At 40.0% G+C, this 15,985-nt stretch overlaps 1 protein-coding gene across 7 annotated transcripts in view; it reads right to left on the bottom strand.

Annotated features, from left to right (window-relative positions):
* LOC139792019 (sodium channel protein type 5 subunit alpha-like) overlaps window positions 1–15,985 on the bottom strand; it is a 213,132-nt gene that overhangs the window by 130,109 nt on the left and 67,038 nt on the right. For all 7 annotated transcript variants that reach the window (XM_071734645.1, XM_071734641.1, XM_071734646.1 and 4 more), the window contains one exon: window positions 5,652–5,715. In XM_071734645.1, coding sequence (XP_071590746.1) covers window positions 5,652–5,715 — 64 coding nt within the window. The remainder of the gene's footprint in view (window positions 1–5,651; window positions 5,716–15,985) is intronic.

The following is a 15,985-nucleotide window of genomic DNA, read 5'->3' as shown; positions in this document are numbered from 1 at the left end:
GATAGCAGCACTGCTGCTCAGTAAGGTGCATGTTTCCTCTCTGCCCTTGAGGGCTGTGATAAGACTTTACAAGAGACTTTAAATCACTGCATGGAGAATGTACACGAAGGCAAAGGAATGTTACTACAGCTCAGAGAGATCAAAGTGCTGCATCACTGTAGATGCCATAATGGACACACTGCCAACATGGTGGCGTGGAGAACTTGCCATAAAAATGTTGCTTTCAGCACTTATGGTGCCTTTGAAAACAGGCATCTGATGCAATTTTATGTGTTGGTATTAATTACCTTAGTAAAACACCATAACACAAAAGGAAACAAACTTTTGCTTTGCTGATAGTTTAGAAAGAGTTAGGACTCACTCAACAACTTTGAGGAGTGTAACACCACATGGTCCTTCCATTATCCACGCAATAAGTTTAGTGATAGCAGAATTTACCAAACTGTACAGAATCTTGCCCCATGCTGTACATTATTTTAATGTACTCTGTTAAGAAAAATCAAGGTCATAGTGATGATAAAGGTAGCTAAAGTTTCTATAGCAACAGTTACTAGGATGCAGTTGCCAAAGGTGCTTTCTTATTGCATCCTGAAGCAGCTTTACTGGCTGCTTCCCTTCCTGTTCACTAGTCTTTTTGGTAATATCAGTTCAGACACTATGCAAATGTGCTTGCATTGCCAGTATGATCTCATAGACTATTCCTGGCCACGAGCTGAATATACAGAGCATAACATGTGAAATATATTAAAAAAAAAAAAAAGGGCATCTGACCTTGAGATTTGAAGGGGACACGATTAACTTAAAACATGCAGATTTTTATGACAAGCCAGCTCCCTGTTGTAGTTGCAAGTGAAAAAGTTAAAAGAACACAGATAAGTTTCTCTTTTTTTTCTTCTTCTCTGCTTGTTTAGTTTGCACATTGATAGCATCTTGTCTGTTTCTCTTTCTCCTAACAAAAAAAAATTCCCTTGCTGTTTCTCCTGCTCTTCTAAACCTTTAGGCAGACAAGGAAGAAAAAAAAGCACTCTGTGAACAGCAGAAACATGTCCCTGTGAAATGACAGTAGGATAAAAGTGGAAATGCTTTAGAGCTGAAATGTATTTTCCTTTTTTGTCAACAGACAATCCCAAGCTGCTGCAGCCCCCATAAGACTTTACTCTGTGGGGAAGGATGGGACTCTGCAGTATTGGTTATTTCACCAAACTGGGAATAGCCAAGGAGCAGCCATAATTGCATGGGCAGAATGCTGTGACATGGTTCCCACAGCTCACTTGCTGTTGGCAACAGGGCAATGCCTGGTAGAGGGAATGCTGACGTGCTCCAGTGGGATGTGCCCTTGGATCTGGGATCAGTACTGCATCTCTTGACAGCTGTTGGCCATGTCCCATTGCCCTGGGGCCAGGGTTTGTCCTTGTTGTAGATCCCTGAGCACACCCCACAGCATTACATCCACTGTAGGCCTTCCCTTTGCCACTGGCACCATAAATACTCAACTGTGGATATGTCACAGTTTTATCCTCAAGGGCCACTTCGATGCAGTAGGGTTGATGCCTTCAAAAGGGCTGTGGTGCCCAACTACAGGCAGTGTCTGGTGCTGCTTGCTGTTACCTCCTGTTCTGCAGCCCTTGCAAAGCACACCTGCAAAGTCCACTTGATGCCAAGACCAGATTTCACCAAGTCTAAAGCAGCTTTTGGCTCCTGATCCTAGCAAAGATCTTCCAAATATTTGTACTGGATCCTTACTGGACCTTCTTCAGGGCTAAAACAAGATGTTCAAAATTCAGTATGCCACTACAATGGAAATTAAATTGAAAGGTAAATTGATAGAATTTGTAATGCCTTTAAAAATCAGACTGAGTTTTTCCACTTATTTAACCAAATCAAATTAAAAAATCTGAAATTGTGCTGAAGCTCATCTAGAAACATGAACAATTCTGAACATATACTACTTTTTTTTATTTTTTATTAAAAGAATCTCTGCTGTTAACACTGCTTCCAGTATCTGACCAATCTGTGACACACATCTCAGAGCAAAAGATTTTTCCATTAACTTAGTGCTCTGAAGGTGCTTGTTGTGAAACACTGAACACACGTCACTGGCATTCACTTTGAGCCAAAGAACATCTTTGATCACAATCATTTGATTTTCTCTCTATTCCAAACACTACTTCTTGTTTCCATCAGACTCTGTTTTTGTAAATAAAAAGCAAATTCTTGCAGTGGATCAAGGGGGGAAATGCAGCTGGACAAACAAAAATGAAAAGCAACACAAACGTTCTATTTGATTAAATGAAGAAAAATAAAATTTCAGGTATCCTGAAGAAAATTTCTGATGCATCACAAGGAAAACCCCACAGACAGGTTAGTCCTTGACCAGCTATGTAATTTCCTTGACATTCTTATCATTTCTCTGCACAGTGATTTTTACAGTAGCTTCTTGAGGTTGCTTGAGCATACCTAAAAGCATAAACAAATATTTTTTTCTTCCAGTCACCAGTTAAAGTACTGGAAACATGTTTGTTGCTTGCTGAGTGACATACATATATTCAAATCCCTTCTGAACTTGGATCAACATTAGCTAGATCCATTACCTCCTTCTTTATTGGCAGTTTGGGTGCTTGTTCAGAAAACAGTCCCTCCTGGTAATGTAATAAAGCCCCCACCTTGGAGATAATTAGGTTGTCTGTGATATAGCATCCACTGATGATCATTTCCCTGCTGATTTTGGCATGTTACTCCAGATCAAGTTGCAGTCTCAATCACTACACACTCTTACATCAGACCATCTGAGTCTCAGCACCTAAGAGCTGCTATAGTAGATTGAACTTTTTTTTTTTTTCTTTTTTTTTTCACTCTTCTGTAACAACAGCAACCAGCCAAACCTCAGAGAATCATTAACATGCTTTTAAAAATGCACTAAAATGCCCTTGTCAGTTACCCCGAGGTTTAATATCCTGGCCACAACACAGATATTCCTCACTCAACACCAGATCCCTCCAGGAGTGCACACATGACACCACCCTCCCCCACATTTCCTCTGGGTCCTCAGCCTCCCCCAGAGGCTGCTAAATTCAAGCTCCAAATTGGGAGCAGAAAGATGCTGTGAGCACTCAGACACAGCCCTGCAAACTGTCTTTCCTGAGCCCCTTTCCAGATGTCTTAGTGGGTTCCCAATGTAAAGCGTTCTTGTTTCTCAATTATTTCATTACTAATAGATGGGGAAACCACAATCTGATACATCCACTCACTCTTGAAACATCCCTCCCAGAACCTGTCCCTATGCATTTAGGTTTTGTGTTTTACTATTGAAAGCACTTGCTTTGACCACTGAAGGATAAAAGAAAACAAATCCCACTGTTAGATACGTCAGCCTACAAACAATGGTCTCTCTATCCTACCAGGTGGGAATACATGGCTTTGCAAGTCCCCTGAGACCTTAGGATCATCTTCCTAATTATCTTCACATCTTTAAGCAACAGCATGACAGGCAGGAACTCTGTGCAAAGTACAGCAAATGAGACCATATTTGCTAGTCCTGATCTGTAAAACAGTGTAAGTAGTATTCCCTACTTTTAGGCATTTAAAACCAAGCTTTACCCAGTTGTATTAAATATTAAACTAAACCATCAAGAGGCTGAAGAACTGATTTGCACAGGGGAAATGAGTTTGCCTCATTGGCACAAACCCTGACAGCTTTTAGAGCACTAGGACTCTAAAGATGGGGATGGGATTTTCCTCCTCCTATACATAAGAGCTGGAAGTTTTCCTCTGGCTGTTTCAGGCTGTGACTCTCCCATGGCCATAGTGGCTCCACTGGACATTTTCTCTAATCATGGCTTTTTGCTGTCCCTTTGCAATTTACAGACTTTTTAAGGAAGTAAGTAAGAGTGGTTTTGCTAATATGGCTTGCTAGAAACCAACCCTTAAATACATACAAGCTACTAATACATAGGTACTCCATGGATATTGGACTGGTATTAAAATTTTCACTATTTCAGCAATTCCAAAAAAGCAGTCACCAAACTGCCCCACAAACTATCTATAATCTAATCAACCCTTTTGACTTATGACCTTAGCAGCTGGACACCACTGCAGTTGAGGTCATCACAGAGAATAATGTAGAATATTTCATATTCAAAATGGTGATGCTGTGCAGAACATTTCTTCCTCAACATTATTGCCTATGGGCTAGGAAAGGCTGAAGTCCACCAGCACAGGGAGATTGTCAAATCCTGGAGCCCCCAGTAAACATCTCAGTAGCCTGAGCCTGGGTAAAAGTATTGCATTACAATCAAAAAAGCTCTTAAATTGATGAATGCTGACATTGTACCTTCCTTGGAACAAGCAAAGAGGAAAGCATGGCCCTCTACCCAAGGAGCTTACAGGTGAAATTAGATTGGCAACACAGATGAGACACACAACATGTAGAGAGGGAACATTTTGTTTTATGCAAATAGAGTTACAGACAGTGGCAGCAGAAAGCAAAGCCTCTCTCTCCAGGACCCCATGACTCTTTTCATCCTCATGTCCACAAGCAAGTTGATATTTTATCTTCTCTTGATCATCCTCTCTCCCTGTGCACACGTCCCTTTTCACATTGAGTTCCTCCTAGCTTAAACCCTATTTTTTTTCAGTCTTCCCCATTTAGTGCTAACAGCTCAAAACATCTCCCTCCAGCAGCAGATCACAGATCATCTCAACTCCTCCCCTCACTTGACCAAGGTCATCCACCTAAAATACTTCCACATATGTAGATCAAAAGCTCATCCATCCCACCACTCTAAAGTTTTTTCCTTCTTTTTCCTACAACTCCTCATAGACTACAATCTTAGCACAGCTTATGATCTTCTCTGCTAACACAAGATACCTTCTCTCTCCTTCCCTTCTGAACACTTCCATTTCCATCAAGATCATGCAAACTTGCCAAACAAAATCACAGACTCAGACAGTGCACTGAAGACTGAATGCAGGAGGTACCATTATCATATGCAGATGGTAGGGATGAGAACAAAATCCTTTATGCTGAGTACGTACAGCACAGGAATTATTTTGAACCTCTCCACTGCCTATACTGTAAGAAAATTAAATAAACAAAGTCTATAAACATATCATGTACAAATGTAGATTGCAGCTCAAAACTGAGTACCTTCCAATCTCCAAAGCATGTTATTTTGGGGACTAGCAATTGTTGATTTGTTTATCTCCCTTTGCCAGAAGCCCAAAATTCATCATCAGTCTAAATCCCTCCAGCTTTTCTGTTTCTGTTCCTCTTTCATTTCCTTTAAAATACTCTACACTCAGTGAAAGTGCTGCTCAGTTTTCACTGTTGGTTTTTTTTTTTTTTTTTTTTTAAACTGAGAAATTTAAAAGTGTTGAAAAAGAGCTGTAATAAGGCCCCCAAAGATTTTAGACCTGGATAAGTGACAATAAGTGACACACACAAACTCCTATTCCCTGCAGTTCAGAAAATTGTATTACTATGCGCAGTATTGTTATTATCCTCTCTCCTATTGCAACTGACACACAGAAGTGGAAATACCTACTTCATGCTGGTAAGAAGTGGACAGAACAGAAGAAAAAATAGCTGAAAAAACTGCCCCAGAACTACAACAAAAATAAACCAGAATTGAAGATATTTTTAAAGCACTTACCCAGCATCAGTGCTATTGCCGCACAGTAACACATCCTCTGTACCATTTTTTATGAAATAGTTCACTGCAACAGAAATAAAGAAACAGCTTTTTAACAAGTACAGTCTGGGAATGAAAATATTCACAAATTTCATCCACCACCCAGCAAATTCAAGTTGGACAATAGTTGAGAGCTGAATGGTATGCTTTTGTTTTGCTAATTTTAACTTTTATAAATTGCAAAAAAACACACTATATATTTTTTCAAAGCTCTTTAAGCCTTTGGTGTTCATATTCCAGTTCTGACCAGTTTAATAAGGTCAGTGTTTCACTTTTTTAGCAGAGTCCATAGTTACTGAATTCAGTACAGCACTATGTAGTGACACCAAAACTCCCATAATTTTTAGGTTCTATACTGATAAGATACATATTAATTGAAATTTGTGATAGAGATTCCTGACTCACAGGTTAAAAATACAACCAGCTTTAAGTCAAAATGTAATAATACCAACAAAGCAGCCCACTCCCCCAATCTGGAGGATTCTTCTCATAGAAAACAGACATTATAAAGCAAAAGAAACAGAAAAATTCACCCTGTTAAAGATCAAACAAACAAGCAAGTGTTCATAAAGACAAATATTTATCAACAGAATCATCTGAAACAGCAATGGAAAGAGACAGACACTTCTAGAAGGAGACTCAGAGGAGCAAGTTAAATCTAAGTGCTCTGTTTGACTATCAATGAGGCTTAAGGAAATTAGCATCATGGGCTAATAAAAGCCTTCATGTACACACTCCCTCTTCTAGATTCAACCAAAGTTTAACATTCAAAGAAAGAACAGAAGGGCAACTTCTTCCCAAAAGCAAAACCAGTTTTCCAGAGTCTGAAGAAAAGAGAGGTTCTAAGGAGCATCTCTAAAGCCTGAGTGGTGGCATAGGAAAACTGATACATGCACTGAACTGGAAACATAATAAATGCAAACCAGAGGACATCAGATGCCTCATGAAGGGTAAATACATCCATGTGCTTTGGTGCAGCAGAGGGGGATTTGATCCTCTGTTGATATAAGCCGTGATGGTGGCAGCCTTGCACGGCACGTGTTTGTAAGTAGAGGTCCTCTGCAGATGATGGTGAGAAGAGGTTTTCCATTCTAGGCTAACTGTCTGTTGTGAAATGTTTTAAAAATCAAGAGTGACAGCTTATCTAGGCAGGCTATGCAAAGAATGCTCAATGGCTCAAGCCACCGAACAGATGTGCTGGGGCTTTCTTAGTAAGCTGCGAGCAGTGGAAAAGCCCTGCCCTGCTGCATGCCAGGAGGGAATTACTGTCCATGAGCTTGTGGTTAGGAGGGCACGTGATGGTGTTCACAAGTTATCAGAGTGTAGATCCAGCTCAGACTGTATGCTTTTCCACTTTGCCTTACATGCAGGCTTTCTACAGAAACGTCTCAACTGACAGCAACACCCAAGAGTTCAATAGGGTTAAAAGTCTGTGAGCAGTCACCACAAATGGAGGAAGGATGCCAGGTCTCCCATCTCCTTTCACTCTTTACTTCCACTGGAGAAAGTTTTCTCCTTTCCTTGGGACAGATGGTGTCTTATTTGGGATGCATAGTGACACAAACCCACCATACTTTGGGGTAGGGAGGAAATGTGGCACAACCGTGAGTTAAGTGATAGACAAACAACTGCAGAGGTTCTGAAATGGTCACCACATGGGGTATCCTGAATTAGCAATGCACCACTCTCTGGGAACTGCAACTTTTCATACTGCAAGTGCTAAGTACAGGAAGAACATAGATACATCACTGTCTTTGGATTGCTTCCATCACAGGATGATTGAAGTTCTGGAGCACAGTGATGGTTGAAGACTGAAACAACATCTCCTGGTCAACCAGTTCAGAAGATGAGAAGAGTCAGAGAACAGAAGTAAGGATGAAAATGAGACTCTTTGTGAAAATGTCAAATTTAAAATCTCAAGAAAATACAAAATTCTGATGTCCACCCTTGTATTAAACATGTACATTTCTAAAACAAACAATAGGGTAGGTGCCAAAGAGTGCAATGAAATTAAAGCTGAAGAACTGGCATGTAGATGCTGCTGGGAGGATTTATCCTCACAATGGAGTTTGGAACTGTCAACAGTGTCACAGCTATCATGCTAAAGCTCAGTGGGAGGAAGAGCTGAATTGCTGATTCCCTAATAATATGTGAAGAAGGAGTTGAGCATTATACCCAAGAAGACAAAGTGCTGTATTATCAAAAACACACACAACAATCAATTGTTCATTCAAAGCAAGTGGGTCTGGATTTTGATCAAACATGCTTGGCAATCTGAGGTCTTTAGGAAGCAAGCAGCCATCACTCTTAAGAACAAACTGCTTTGATGTCATATTAACCCATGGCCTCAGCTTTTCATCAGTAAACTCTAATGTGGATAAAGAAAATAGAACTCCCTTTTATTTAGAGTATGACTGTCTCTCTGAAACATGATCAGCAGCACCTGAAAACACAATAACTTTGTCATTGTCTTGGGAGATTCCAGTTAGGTTTTGTTTTGTCAGCTTTTTCACTGCAAAAATACTGCATGTCAGTTGGGAACTAACAAAATGAAAATGGAAACCAGACTGAAAACACCCATAGAATTTTTTTCTTTCAATGTTTAAAAATCAAGCCAAAACAATGTAATTTTTATGTGTGCATTTATGTTTCATAATCTTTATGGAACTTGCCATTATTTGTTTCAAAGGAATTTTTTTTGTTTTCTGAGCATGTTTTCTAAAATTTTTATACCACAGTTACGGTATATACAATGCTTCCCAGGAAATTTTCTACAGGGATTTCCAGAGTAAGATTACTATTTGATCATGTTAAAATCACTTAAAATAAATTGTCAGCATAACACTTGTTTTGTATTGGTTTCTGGCCAGTTACACATTATGTACTCCATTTTTGCCAAATAAACTCATCTATATTTCAGTAACACAAAATAACAATAACACGAGTCCTCCTCATTGCTGAGCCAAGGAAAGGAAAATTCTCCAGGTCAGAAAGCAAGAAGAATGGTTAAAGTCAGCTTAAAAAACTCTGTTTCTGAGTCCAGCTTCTGTTCCTCCTTCGAAGACCCAACTGAATGATATTTTGGCTCATTACTACAAACTGATTCCAGTTTGAAAAAAAACCTCATATATTATCATACTTGCATAACAAGCAGCATTCAAATACCACCAGTCACTACCCAGAGTAGAGTCCTCTGGCTGACTTTCTAACAAAAACTTCAGAGAGGTGTCTGTTATCTCAGACTATTTATTGCAGCCACACGGGTGCTCGCTGGTTGGAGACTTTCTCCCTTGTGCTACATCTGGCAGGGAGCAGCAACGGCCACCAAATGTCTCGGTTCCAAATTTAAAATGCCATTCAGAAAGCCCCATCACCTTCCAGTAGTGATATGTGACACAGCAACAAAATAGATGACACCCCCTCCTCACCCTTTCGCCCACTGGGGCACACACACTGCACCTCCTGGTAATACACAGTAATTAAAACCAGTCCTTGCTGCACTTTCTGTGTGCACACTGTGTCACACACGGTGAAGTCTCTAATAAATGAAATTGAGTTTGAAGATGAAAAACATGCCTCACAAAAGCGATGGAACAGGCTGTATTAAGGGTATTATTAGGGAAGAATGCTTGGGAATAAATGGCACTGCCAGTTAGTTCTTCCCTGCTAAAAGGGGTTGCAAATAATTATAATAATCAGTTACTCTCCTGTGGCTCACCCTCTGACAGGGGAGCTGCCTCTCTTCTGCTGTCCTCTGGCATTATCTGCTCCAGACCTTCTGCTGGGTTCCACAGGATTTGGGGTCCTCTCCTCTCCCTCCTGCTTTCCATCCTTCCCTCCCTCTTTCCCTTCTTCTGGGCCACTTCTGTCCCATCACCTTACCCCAGAAGTGTCTGGGAGGACATTTTCAAAACTTGAGTTAAAAAAGGAACTGGAAGAGTCATTGGGAGGATGGTTGGGTGGGTAGAGGGGCAAAGTCCAAACAGCAGGATTTTTTTGAGGATCTTATATTAAAGATTGGCTACTATGGGACCTTAGGGTAATTGCAGGGACATAGTTTAGTGCTGGACTCAGTAGCATTAGGTTACTGGTTGGACTCAAAGATCTTAAAGGTCTTTTCCCACCAGGACAATTCTATGATACAGCCCTCAGTTCTGGGCATGAGACTGAGGGGCTAAGAAGACATCATAGAAAACCACACAACCAGGTGCTGGGAGGAAAGTGGTCTCCTTAAGCTTGAGTGTCTCTGGTAGATCATGTCAGTGCTTCTCCCTTTTGACACAAGCCAAAAAAGCTATTTCCCAGCCAGGGCTCAGCAGTCACTGTAGCACAAAGAAGAGGATTTCAAATTTCAATCATACAGCTTTTTTCCTCTTAGAAATAAAAATGCTACAAATATCAATCATGCCCTCTGATAGATGGCTCCTGTGCACTAGGAAGAAGCTCTGAAAGCCTCAGAGATCCACAGTCCATGGTTTGTGCTGCTGGCATGGTCTGAGGGATGGAAAAGCACATCAGGAGGGAAGGAAAAACACACTAGGAGCATTTGAAGCTTCAGACCAGATAATTTAGTTGCTGTTAAATTGGCTTGGGGACCATGCCAAGTCCATGAGCATCTCAAGGAAGACAAGAGAGGAGACAATGACTAGCAATAAATACACATGCTGGCTTTTAAACATCTTCAGATAACCTCCTCCTGTGTCTGTCTGTGTCTGACCCGTCACGCAGACCCATGCTCAAAGGGCTCTTAGGGCTGTAGGCTGCATATTTATTACCACTTGTCCAGACATGTGCTTCACATGGATAGGCAGCAAAATGCTGAAGTGTGCTCTCTGGAATTTTTGTAGAGGTTTTTGTGTTTCAGTGGGGGTTTTTTAATATGTTTCACACAAAGGAATTCAAATCAAAAGCTGCTACAGGGGTCAAATGCATTTGTGGTTACAGACAGATGCCAGAAAAAAAACAGAAGAAAAATACTCCTGTTTGTACTGGGGTAAAGAAAATAAGTGAATTGGATCAAAAACTGACTAAGAGACAGAAGACAAGGGTTAAGAAGAGAAAAGTCAATGTGCAGTATCTCTGAAAGCTAACAGAGGGCTATATCTGCACCACTTTACTGCATTTATATGTACAAGGGAAAGAGGGTTAGGACAGAGGTGACAAAATCTACTCTACACAGTATTTTACATATAAATTAAGTCAAGGCCAAGACTGACTGAGGAAGACTAGAGAGGCCTAGCCCACTAAAAAAAAAAAAGAAAATAATAAAAAATGAATGGAGAAATTCAAACTGAGATATTATATTGTCAGAATGTGAAGTAAAGGAGAGGAGGAGAAAAAGTCTCATCCATCGATAATCTTGTTAAGTTTTAAATTTTCTTCTATCAGTTCAGGTGAGAGATAAGGATTTTTTCAGGGACACCCTTAGTCAAAACTTCTGTGTAATACTGAGATGCAGGAGGAACAGGATGGAGCACTATACAAGAACCAACATACAAACCAGTGGTTTGTCTCATTCACAAAACAAACCCTAGCATTGCTTTCAGAAGGGCTACTGCTGGTCTGGAGGGGATTGAGAATCAGGTAGTAAGAATGACTGGGAAAAGTTTAATGAGAAGGAAAACTGAAAAAATGGAGATCCTTTTATCTTAGAACAGAAGTGGCTATCAAAATCAAAACCAGCCTGGATTTGGGGAAAGAACAGGGAGCTTTGTGTGCATCTGGTCACAGAATGTCGTAACAAAGGGGAAATGGAGGGTAAAAAACAAAAAGGGGGAGGAAAAATTGCAAAAGTAAAGATAAAGGAAATATATTTCCCTATACTTGCCATGTCAGCTGCTGAAGTTGGTGCTGCAGGCTGCTCCTACAGCCAAAACACTGAGAGAGATTTGTAGCTTATGTAGATAAGGACATGCAAAGTTATAATAGTTAATGTTAATAAAAAATTAGAAAAATACCTATACTTCAGGCTGTACTGATTTCATCTGGAACACATGGGGTCATCTGTGCTGGAGTCAGATGCTGCAGTAGGTACAGCAAGACCAGGTTGAGCCTGGTCCTGTATTTCTTCTTCACCTCACCCAGGTGAATTCAGTGTTGATGAAAAGTGTCAAGAGAAAATATTTATTTACTTTATCCTTAAAAACAGTGCAGTAAGGGAGAGAAGCACAGCAAGACATTCTCTTCTGTTGGATCATGGAACACCTGGACTGACTGCTCATAGTTAAGAGGATTCTACCTCTCACCTTTGCAAGGCACATCATTGCTGAACCCAGGGCATGCAGATGCCCATGGTCAGGCTCCAAAGAGCATGGGCAAGGTCTTTTCAAATGCCTCTCTGAACAGCATTGCATGAGTCAAGTGGTATATGATTTTGGTAACTTATAAATGGTTTGAAGTTGCAGGAAAACTCTGAAAAAAATTCAGCCCTAATCTTCCCTGGCAGATCTTTCCTCTAGTAGTTCTCCCTTTTCTGTGTGCAGCAATGCAGTGATGGGAGAGAAAAAAACCCAAACTGTATGGGTGTCAAATCCTCCTGTTTAACTTCTCCAAGATAAGAACTTATTCTTCCACCACAAGGAGAAAACAATTTCCTACTGAATGGTTGGCGAAAGACTGCTGGATGCAACAGTACCAATTCTTTTTTTGATCCCAGTATTTCTTCCACTGGGCCTTTCTTTTTCTATTTAGCTTAAAACACTAAAGTGCACAGGTACAATAGCCATGTTAATAACACATCAGAGCATTAACGTTTGAGCATTTATGAATCTATTTATCAAAAGATCCACAGCACCTGGACAAAGCCACAATATTTACAGTTAAGGGTGAAGTAACATGAATAGATTCCATGCTGACAAGCACAGTCTGAAAGCCCAGAGAGGTTCTTTGTCTTAATCATTGGTTCACATACAATCATGCATAATAAAACACCTATTCCAGTCGCAACCTGATTTATTGCTTCCCTCTTTCCTCCCACCTCCATAATTGCTCATCAAACACTCGCTGTCTTCTATTACCACCTCAGACAACATCTCAAACACCTCAGCTCTCCCCAAACTTGCCACGTTTATTATCTGGCTTGGACAGTGTTATTTTCTATACACTTTTCATACAGTTTCAGAAAAAACTGCTCATACGGTTCTGTTTCAGTGATTCTGAAAGCAAAAATGAAGCAATTTGTCAGGCAGAGCTAATAATCAGGCACAGAGCTTAGGGAAGATATACACCCATACAAAATGTTATATATTCCCAGATACATGCCTCAACAGCCATTCCTATTTATTTCTACAATGCCTTACACCTAGGACATGACAGAGGAGGATGTGAAAAGACTCTGGAATTATTTCACATTGGTCTGGAACCCTCCTGCTTTACCCACGGAGCATCCAGACAGGCTCAGGTTTTAATCACAGCATTTGCAAGACCAGCTGTTTCTCATAAGCCTGTGATCTCTCCTCAAGTACCACAAGACCACTATTCAGATGCAACCAAAAGACATCTCTGAGAAGTGCTCACACTCCTCAACCTTAGGCATCCAACATGGTTGGGGTACTTGGACCGTGTCCCTACTCTGTTTAGTGGGACCGTGGGACAGAAAAGAAAGCAGGGTCAGAAAGTTCCTTCTCCAAATCACTCCCCTTGTCACTGTCGGATGTCATTAGGAGCTGCAAAGAGTAGGTACCTAAAATAAGGATCTAAACCTAATGCATTTAATGCATTTATACATTTTTCTAAATACAAACCTGAAGCAACAATAAGCTTTTCCTGGTCTAACTGGAGATGACAAAACAGATATTACATTTATCTTTATATAGGGATTTTTATATTTAAATAGTTTTTTTATTATTATTTCTTTTTTTCTCTCCAATCCCTTGGTAACTTCACAGTTTGATTTCAGAAGAAGAGAAAAATCATTGCCATGAAAAGAATGCCAGAAATTAGTCTGGGAGAAAAATTAAAATACCTGAAAAGTCCTCTTTTAAATTATAAAAATGGCAGCTAATTCCTCCCAATAAAAGGTGAATAAAGTTTAAGTATTCTTTTATTTATTTCTTTTTAATACATTAGACAGGAACACCTAAAAGAAATTACAGGGCTTTATTCTACCTTACAAGATAATGATTTTGAGAGAAAACATATATTTCAAAACACTTTGAAACAGGGACCTTTTGGAGTGTCTTAAGTGGGGTATTTAGTTTAAAGAAAAAGAAAATACTGGGGTTTGAGACTGTAATTTCAAAAATAATTTTATAATAATTTTACTATATTTTTCAGATTTATTTCTTATGTGTTTTTCCATATGTGTTTAGCACATACATTGTGTCCTGCTATACAGTAGAACATATTATTAAGAATCAGATTTCTACTTACTACTTACTGACTAGCCAATAATCCATTTTAGTAGTGGAATACAGAAGAGACATTAAAGATTCCACAGTCATCAGCCATGTGAATCAACCACACTCAGTCCATGGGTCCATCTTTTCTCCATCTTTTCTAAAGTCAGTGCCATATCTGATATCTGCCTTTCAACCCTGGCTGACTCACATGTTCATGAAGCTTCACAACTTCAATTTAAACACCACAACCTATGACACACTTTCAAGCTTGCTTTCCTAGATATCTTTAACAGTATTATAATCAAGCTTGCAGTTTTTCAGTCATCTGGTATTTTGAAATCACTTGCTCTCCTAAAGACAACTGATGGCTCAATATTATTGATATATTGATCACATAATTTTTATAATGCTGTGGATGTAAACTACCATTATTTTCTACCTTTTTTTTTTTATATTTGTTTTTATATATGAGCCCTGCTGCATCTACAGGTTCAGGTTCGCAGGTTTGTGATTATTAATGCTTTAAAATAATTCTTCTTCGACTTATTGATTGCAGACTTTACCAAATCTAGGAAAATAATTACTTACAGTTAGTGTGTTCCCAGATGGACAAGCTGGGCCTTCATTTTACCTTTACCACTGGCATTTGACATCAAGAATGCTTTAGTCTTATTCTGAGTGATGCTCAACTATCCTCCATCCCATACTCCATTCCTACAGGCAAAGAACAGTCCTATGGAGGACACTGGGAGACCTGGTGGGCTACTCTTGTATCAATCTCCCTTTTTCCCCTTCTTAGTGGTAAGAACTATTCACTGGGGACAAAACTAGACTGAAATAACTTTTCTGAGAAGCCTTCTTAGAGTTTGGTTGTAAACTGTGAAGACCAGGAGTCATTTAACTGGTGGAAAGAGTAGAAAAGCCATCCTCCTGTTACTCATGAGATAGATGGGCCCACTGAAAGGAAGATTTTAGATCTCCATCACCCATGTGAGTTGAGGATGGGCTAAGCAGGGATCTCACCTGCCCATGACTCCTCTGGCCAGTAGCCAAGCTGAGGAACCAGAGGCACCTGCAGGAGTTAAGGAATTTCTCTCACAGAATGAAGATTTTAACAACAATGTCAAGAATGTCCCGTTCTTAACAGTCTAATCAGGAATATTCAATCACTTTTTTTTTTGTACACTACGACCTAGTAATTAGTGAAAAAAAATTAAAGAGATATTCAGTGTGAATTTTCCCTCCCAGGCTCCATGCTTAAGGGCTCTACCTGCTTTCCCAAGGAATTTCCTCCAGCTGCAGGAGCCATCGAGACAATGGAAAGAACAAGCAAAGTTCAGTGGTTGGGTAGAAAATCCTTATTCCTTCAGGGCTTCAGTTTATATGATTGTGTCATGTCAGATGCACAACAAGAGGAGAGAACCCCTCAAATCACAGCAATGCTGGCAACCTTGCAACATATGACTGACAAACTCATGCAAGAAAAATTAAGTAACAGCCAAAGGTCTGAAAGGGGAGGTGCTGGGGTATGACTGCAGAGGGATCTATCATGCAAATAAATGGACTAAATTTTTTTTCCATGTTTTAGGAAAAAAACCTATTTTTTCTTCTACCATCACAGTTCCTGCCAGCACTACTGGTGGAGGTATGGCGGCCCTCCTGGTGGTGGAGACAGGAAAAAGGGTAGCAGAGGAGCTGGACAGCACCTGCACCATCAGCCAAGACAGTTGTGGTGACCACAGGGATAGAGCAGGAAAGTACCAGTCAATAATCTTATCAATAGTCTTGAGTGTGTAGATAAGGGCAGGAGTTCTTGAGCCCTAGAGGCATGGTGGGTATTTCCCAAAGGATCAACCAAAAACCAAGTGTGACCAAAAAATGTGGTTAAACCAACGTTGATGCAAATAAAGTATATAAATTGACTTTTTTCCCCCCTCTGTAAAATGAAAACAAGAA

Source organism: Heliangelus exortis, chromosome 2 (genome assembly GCF_036169615.1).
Source record: "Heliangelus exortis chromosome 2, bHelExo1.hap1, whole genome shotgun sequence".
NCBI lineage: Eukaryota > Metazoa > Chordata > Aves > Apodiformes > Trochilidae > Heliangelus > Heliangelus exortis.
The sequence above is the reverse complement of the archived record's forward strand: the minus strand, read 5'-3'. Positions and strand labels throughout refer to the sequence as shown.